Source organism: Berghia stephanieae, chromosome 9, assembly GCF_034508935.2.
Source record: "Berghia stephanieae isolate SIO BIC M18660-M18661 chromosome 9, UCSD_Bste_1.3, whole genome shotgun sequence".
NCBI lineage: Eukaryota > Metazoa > Mollusca > Gastropoda > Nudibranchia > Aeolidiidae > Berghia > Berghia stephanieae.
Genome location: NC_088368.1, coordinates 40,699,541 through 40,707,040, shown reverse-complemented (window position 1 = coordinate 40,707,040; position 7,500 = coordinate 40,699,541). Strand labels below are relative to the sequence as shown.

The 7,500-nt window shown below is 38.9% G+C and overlaps 1 protein-coding gene across 8 annotated transcripts in view; it reads left to right on the top strand.

Annotated features, from left to right (window-relative positions):
• LOC144980246 (coiled-coil domain-containing protein 180-like) overlaps positions 1-7,500 on the top strand; it is a gene marked incomplete at its 5' end in the record, with an annotated part of 129,694 nt that overhangs the window by 66,057 nt on the left and 56,137 nt on the right. For all 8 annotated transcript variants that reach the window (XM_078927869.1, XM_078927868.1, XM_078927867.1 and 5 more), the window contains 3 exon segments: positions 3,145-3,267; positions 5,384-5,535; positions 7,326-7,500. The exon segment at positions 7,326-7,500 is cut by the window's right edge and continues 1 nt beyond it. In XM_078927869.1, coding sequence (XP_078783995.1) covers positions 3,145-3,267; positions 5,384-5,535; positions 7,326-7,500 — 450 coding nt within the window.

Here is a 7,500-nt window from a genome sequence, read left to right as displayed (position 1 = left end):
TCCTCCTGGTCGGGAGAGGGTCGTTCTACAATCGACGCCATTCTCCACTCCAGAAAAATAAAATAGTAGCATCAAGCGAAGAGGCTATCTTGAGTTCACCAAACAAACCATTGATTTGATACGTTATATAATATAATATTATATAAATCATAGAATTAAACGAATGAGAATACGTACGAATCCTAAAAAGTGTCCACCAATGAAAGCATTCAGCGCCATTTTGTTGTTGGCTGAGAATGTAGTAATTACCATACATTCGGTATCTATGTCAACATAACGACACAAGAAAAACAACAAACAATATCAAAATCCACAATAAAATGTTTCAGAACTGTTGCGTATATTTATGGCACAACGAAGCTGTCAAAAAATGAAGTTAGAGAATGTGTGTAATCATGTATTATAATAACCTGTAATGTGTTTTCCAACCACCACATCATCTACTACTACAACCACCACCACAATATCATCACTAACACTACTACTACAACCACCAGCCCCACATCATTATCACTACCACTACTACTACACCACCACCAGCACATCATCATCACTACCACTACTACAATCACCACAACCACATCGTCATCACTACCACTACTACTGCAACCACCACCACCATATCATCATCATTACCACTACTACCACAACCACCACCACCACTACTACTACAACCACCACCACATTATCATCACTACCACTACTACTACTGCAACCACCACCACCATATCATCATCATTGAAATATTTTTTTTAAATTGAGCTTTATATAGTGCAATATCTACTAAATGTGCTCAAAGCGCTTTACAAGGGGTCCCTGGTCAACATTTAACATGTAGGCCGGGACATGACGCCTGTTAGGCGATATTACAATTTTTCGGACAAAGACAACTCTGTTAACGGCCAGGTACTCATTTTACACCTGAGTACGGTGAGAGAATGTGAGTAAAGAGCCTTTTACAAGGACTCAACTATGCGCCGAGCGCGAGGCTCGAACCCAGGACCTTCCGACTTCCGATCCGGAAGCGAGTGTCATACTACTAGACCACATAGCCGCATCATTACCACTACTACTACAAACACCACCACCACATCATCATCACTACCACTACTACTACAACTACAATCATCACCACCACCACATCATCATCACTATTACTACTACAACTACAACCACCACCAACACCACATCACCTCACTAACACTCAGTACTACAATCACTACTATTAGGTTTTGGAGCTTTACTTCATTTGAAATAAGGAAACTTCGGAATTGTATTTGGCATTGTGTTTATATATCATAATATAATTCTAATCACTTATCTATTTAGAACTAGATACTATACAATATGTATGCCAAATACCACCCCAATTCCCCTTTCTTGTGTGCGGGAATTCCTCTTTCGGCATTGACATTGAGTGTGAGAGAGTCATCACTACACACATAAACAACAGAAACAATTTAAAAACAAGACTATGACACGCAACCACTCACACACGAGGCTATACTATTTATCCTTTTCTCTATATAGAATAGGACAAGACAAACAATAGCTTGACTCTCGCTACACTTCGCATTGATGTTTGTCGTCTTACGAGTTCAACTCTCGGTCGACCTGTCATATATTCCTTTTTGCCTCGGACGTAATCATTAATAGAATGTTGTATGGTTTTGACCGTGAAGAAAACCTTAAGAAGTCACATTTATATCATTTTAGAGAGATCGTTTTGAATAATTTTGAGTTAAACGAGCGAGCAGCAACTTGTTTTCATGAACGGCCGATCAGCGCTTGTTTACTATAGTAACGCGATTCCCAGCCAACATCAAAATGGCGGATATTTTTCTCATCGAGGCCGCTGGTTGGTTAGCCAATAAGAGCACCGTACGGTTTCCATTGGGTAAATTCCTTGATATAAATTAATTTACCAGTTCTGCTCCAAGGTCGTGTAAAGGGAAATAACCGTGAAATATCGTATTGCGAAGTTAAGGTTCAGAATCTTGACTGTTAACTCCCCTTAAGAGAAACCGAAAGTAGATAGAATAGCTCAGATAGTATTATTTTCTTATTTCTCATTTTTCACCCATATCTGATTCTGTTGTGTCGATTTAGCTTTTTCTGCCGAAGTTCCAAATTTAGTATGTATTCAAGGGTACTACCGCAAACTCGGGGACCCAAATAATTTTGGGGGTATGGGAGGGGGGCAACTTAAAAAAAAAAAAGAAAAAGTAGTACCGATTTGAGCATAATATATAAACCACGAAAAAACCCCCAAAAAACAAACAAAGAAAACGGCAGAAGGATTTACGAGAGAGTGTTTTTGATAGTCAATTTGGCGTGTAAGCGGCCTGCGGTAGTGTTTTAGCCTTTTAGTTTTAGCTTATCTACTTAATGATAATGGATGATAGTGTTCATAGTGTACGCCAAAATCACACTGTAGTGTTTACAACCTGTGCAAAAATCACTACGGTAGTTGTTATGGCATGAAGACCTTACGCCAAAACCACAAAGGTAGTCTTTATTGCATGGTAATGGTAGTGTTTTGAATTTGAATGAGCGTTTCCACCGACGCAGTCTGGTTTAAATGAAATGTCAAGAACTTGTACAATTTAAGGAAAATTCGATTGTTTTATAAATTAAAGTCTTGTAAATATGATGTTAGACAGTGGTACTTTTGATAAGATAAGATATGCTTTATTGATCCTGAATGGAAATTAGCATTCATAATGTTACACATCATTCATTGTTATATTAGATACCACGGATTAATAGACTGTCATGAACTAATTGATGAAGTTTAATAAATAATTAAAAACAAAATAAACATCAAATATAATAAAATATTCACAAAATATAAAGCAGATATCAGTTTTATGATTATTATAATTATCATCATCATCACTATTATTATTATTATTATTATTATTATTATTATTATTATTATTATTATTATTATTATTATTATTATTATTGTTATTATAATAATATTATTATTATTATTATTATTAGTAGTAGTAGTAGTAGTAATAGTAGTAGTTGTAATCGTTTTTGTTGTTGCTGTCGTTGTTGTAGTTGTTGTTTCTTTCATTCCTGTAGTACTATCCACGTCCCTTCTAATCCAATGCCCGACTTCTGTGCCTATTCCAGGAGTACCCCGAGGACATAACAGACCTGGTCAAGGAGATCATCGAGACGAGCCATGGCACAGAATTCTATGTCATCAAAAAGGCCGAAAAGAAGGAGGAAGAGGAGACGGAGCCCGCGGAACAGGTAAATCTGACCTCATTCTCATTCTCATGGCCGAAATGGTCCCTAGCCATCGTAAAGTTATAGCCTGAAACTAGAACATTCTAGGACTTATAGTTTGATGTAATTTTTTTTTTAAGGTTTGTACAGCGTCTAGTGAGTTGTCGTTAGTAGTGCTCAAGGAAACAAGTGATTCCTTTGGTTGAACAATTGAATACGGCTCACGATTTGTTATCTTTTGTGGCCAAAGACTTGCCTTTTGACATAATTTTTTGGCCAGTGTCAGGCTATAAGTTTACGATGGCTACGCGAATGTCAACCTCTTGAAGACCTGAGATGCACATTCCTCCCACCAAATCCAAGCATCAGTAACACACTTTATAGTCATCTGGAACAACTACAAAAGACATCTAACTTCTACGTCATGGCACAAGACCGAAGGGCTAGAGCTCAGGTGGTCGCTGGTTTGGATAAGTAAGTAAGTAAGTACGATGGCTACGCTAGAACCCACGAGGACTTATAGTTTGTCGTCATTTCTCTTAGGTTTGTTCGTCTAGTGAGTTTTCATTAGTAGAGCTCAAGGAAACAAGAGATTTCATTGGTTGAACTGTTGAATACAACTCATGATTTGTTTTCTTTTGTGGCCAAAGACTTGCCTTTTGATGTAATTTTTTGGCCAGTGTCAGGCCATGAGTTTACGATGTCTACGAGTGGTCCTCAAGGAGACGACGAGAGATGGTTTTGCATCTGTCCTCAGCTATCTTCATTAGTGGCAGCTATCTGGTCTTGTAGTCTGTCTCTCGCCTTCGGAACTGAAGGTCCAGGGTTCGAGACCCGCTCTGAGCATGCGAGTAGCGCATAGTTGAGTCCTTGGAAAAATCTCCCTACTCGCATTCTCTCACCGTTCTCGGGTGTAAAACGAGTACCTGGCCGTTAAAAGCGTTGACTCATTCGGGGAAATAGTAATATCGCCTAACATGAATCATGTTTCTTCCTAAGACTTGTTAAGTGTTGCTTGTTGGCTAGGGACCACTTTTAAAGTGCTTTTTGAGTACGTTTAGTGGATACTGCACTGCATAAATTGCTCTAGTTAACATTAAACATTTTGGATGCGGGATATCACATACCAAAAAAATAAATTAAAAAGTCCCTTTTTCCATCCCATAGGGGAAATGTGTCTCTAGGGTCTATTCAAAATGAAGATTGGAATAACCCAAGTGAGTGCAGCGCTGCACAATAACTTTGTCCTTACCGGTATTTTTCCGGATTTCCCCCCAAAACGTCACACCTAAGCTATACAAAAATAGATTTATTTCACTCAAACACAATAGCTGTTAGTTCTTGCTATACATATATATATATATATATATATATATATAAACATTTGAAAGATAATTAAGATAGTTTGACTTCTACAACGTTGTTATCAAGCGTTGCTCTCATCAAATGTTTATAAATAGCTCCTTTTATACTAAAGTTGAGCACTATTATTTCATGGTTTTTGTTTTATAATATATATATATATATATATATATATATATATATATATATATATATATATATATATATATATATATATATTTCTTTCTGCTAAACGAGCTCTTCAACACAGTGTTAACATACTTTAATTATAGCAAACATTTTTGTTCAAAAGAAATCAGAATGAGAAAAATGTTGGCTGCATCGTAACGTAATGTGATGATTTTCCTATGGGTGGTAAGGAGGGGGCTAATTGAATCTATATAATATTATATTCATATTCTCATTCCATTCTGAAGGTTGAGACAGAGGATACGGACTTGGGGCCGAGTATCTCTTTTATGACAGAAGTGGTGGAGGACGAGTTGGAGGTTGGAAACGACGCCCTGATGCCAGAAGGTCCTTGGTTCGAGCAATTGCTCGGCGCATATTTGAGCTCTTGGAAAAGGCTTTTTACTCACTTTCTCTCACCCACCGTACTCAGGTGTAACATGAGCACCTGGCCATTTACAGCGTTGTCTCTGTCCGAAAAAAAATGTAATATCGCCTGACAGGCATCATGTCCTGTCGCTACATGTTAAGAGATGCTGTTGGCCAGGGATCTTGTTAAAGGAGGGGGCTAATTGAATCTATATAATATTATATTCATTCCATTCTGAAGGTTGAGACAGAGGATACAGACTTGGGGCCGAGTACCTCTTTTATGACAGAAGTGGTGGAGGACGAATTGGAAGTTGGAAACGACGCCCCGATGCCAGACTACATTAGCAGCATCAACATACCACAGGCTGTTATCGTGGACGTCAAAAAGGCGTAAGTGGTACTAGTATAGAAGTAATGAAAATGACCTTATCTCCTGGTTTCTAAAGTGTGAAACGGACAATAGCAGTTGCTTGCCATCAACATACCACAGGCTGTGATCGTGGACGTCAAAAAGGCGTAAGTGGTACTAGTATAGATAGAAGGAATGAAAATGACCTTATCTCCTGGTTTCTAAAGTGTGAAACGGACAATAGCAGTTGCTTGCCATCTTGTTTTGAAAGTTTCCAAGCATTCAACATTCGTTATGTCCAGCGGCAGGACATTCCAGGCATTTATTGTTCATGGGAAAAAAGCTGTGTTTGTATGTGTCTGTTCTTGTAAATGGTTGTATGTATTGTGATACAGTGTATCTACGTGTAGCGTGCCTCTCTGATTTCCATTTTATGTAGTGATGTATAAGTTGTGCGGCTGTGTCGTCTAGTGGTATGACAGTGACAGTTGCTTTCGGACCGGAAGGTCCTGGGTTCGAGCCTTGCTCGGCGCAGAGTTGAGCTCTTGGAAAAGGCTCTTTACTCACTTTCTCTCACCCACCGTACTCAGGTGTAAAATGAGCACCTGGCCATTAACAGCGTTGTCTCTGTCCAAAAAAAATGTAATATCGCCTGACAGGCGTCATGTCCCGTCCTACATGTTAAGTGATGCTGTTGGCAAGGGACCTTGTTAAACTCGTTGAGCACGTTTAGTGGATATTGCGCTATATAAATGCTCAAGCTTTTTTTTTTTTTTTTAGTTTGGGATTAATTGTAAATTGTAAATAGAGCGATATACTGTGACAGTATCAGTAGCCTTAACTCACTCAACCCCAACACCGACTATATCCGTAGTTTACCCGTGGTTACTTTCACCCCATGCCTATTTATTACATTTTTCTGATACAAATTATAGGCGTTGTATCAAAGCTAATGGATTTAGTTTTTACATGTTAATGGTAGTTGAACAAAACTATCTGTGCACATGCTCATTTTAATACCTTTTTTTTCTTCCAATTTTGAAAAATATCAAAAATCTCTAGGATTGAGTGAGTTCAGAATGGTGAATAAAATAGTCACAGCCTTTACGGTGTTTAACTTATGATACTTGGGGAAGGGAAAGGTGGGGGTGTTTTACGGGGAGGTGTGTGGGGGGGGGGGGGGGGGGGGGGCTCCCCGATGGATCAGTTGGTAGAGCAACTCGCTTCACATGCAATGTAGGAACCGAGATCCTTGGTGCAGTTCATGATTCTTCCCCTAGTCGATTCTAGACATTCTTACTTATTCAGACAGGCTTTTTCTTTTGATTATGTGTAGAATTCGCGTTGTTCGTGTACTGTTAATATACACGCAGTCTGTGGACGTCAAAAAGACGTATGTGTTACCGGTAACGTGTCAATTTTTTTTGTAAATTGGATAAAACGATGCGTCTTGGCCTAATGATTCTGAAGAATTACTTTTTTTTTATTATCATCAAGTCATTATTAATATTATCGTGCGGCTATGTGGTCTTGTGGTATGACACTCGCTTTTGGATCGGAAGGTCCTGGGTTCGAGCCTCGCTCGCGCATAGTTGAGTCCTTGGAAAAAGCTCTTTACTCACATTCTCTCACCGTACTCAGGTATAAAATGAGTACTTGGCCGTTTCTCTGTCCGAAAAAATTATAATATCGCCTTACAGGCAGCATGTCTTGTCCTTAATGTTAAATGTTGCTGTTGGACAGGGACCCCTTGTAAAGCGCTTTGAGTATGTTTAGTGGATATTGCGCTATATTAAAGCTCAATTAAAATTTTAAATTATTTTCCCGTCAGTGTTCGATTCAATGTTTTGGACCATTTGGAGGCCTGGTGTGAACAGGCTATAGAAAGGGCCCACAGTGTGGTCCTTGCCAAGTGTGAAGAGTTGAACAGTGAGCTAGACCTTCGTCTACATCTCCACAGACCTAGACCGAGGAGAGCTGAGTTGGACATTCACAATGTCAGGGCT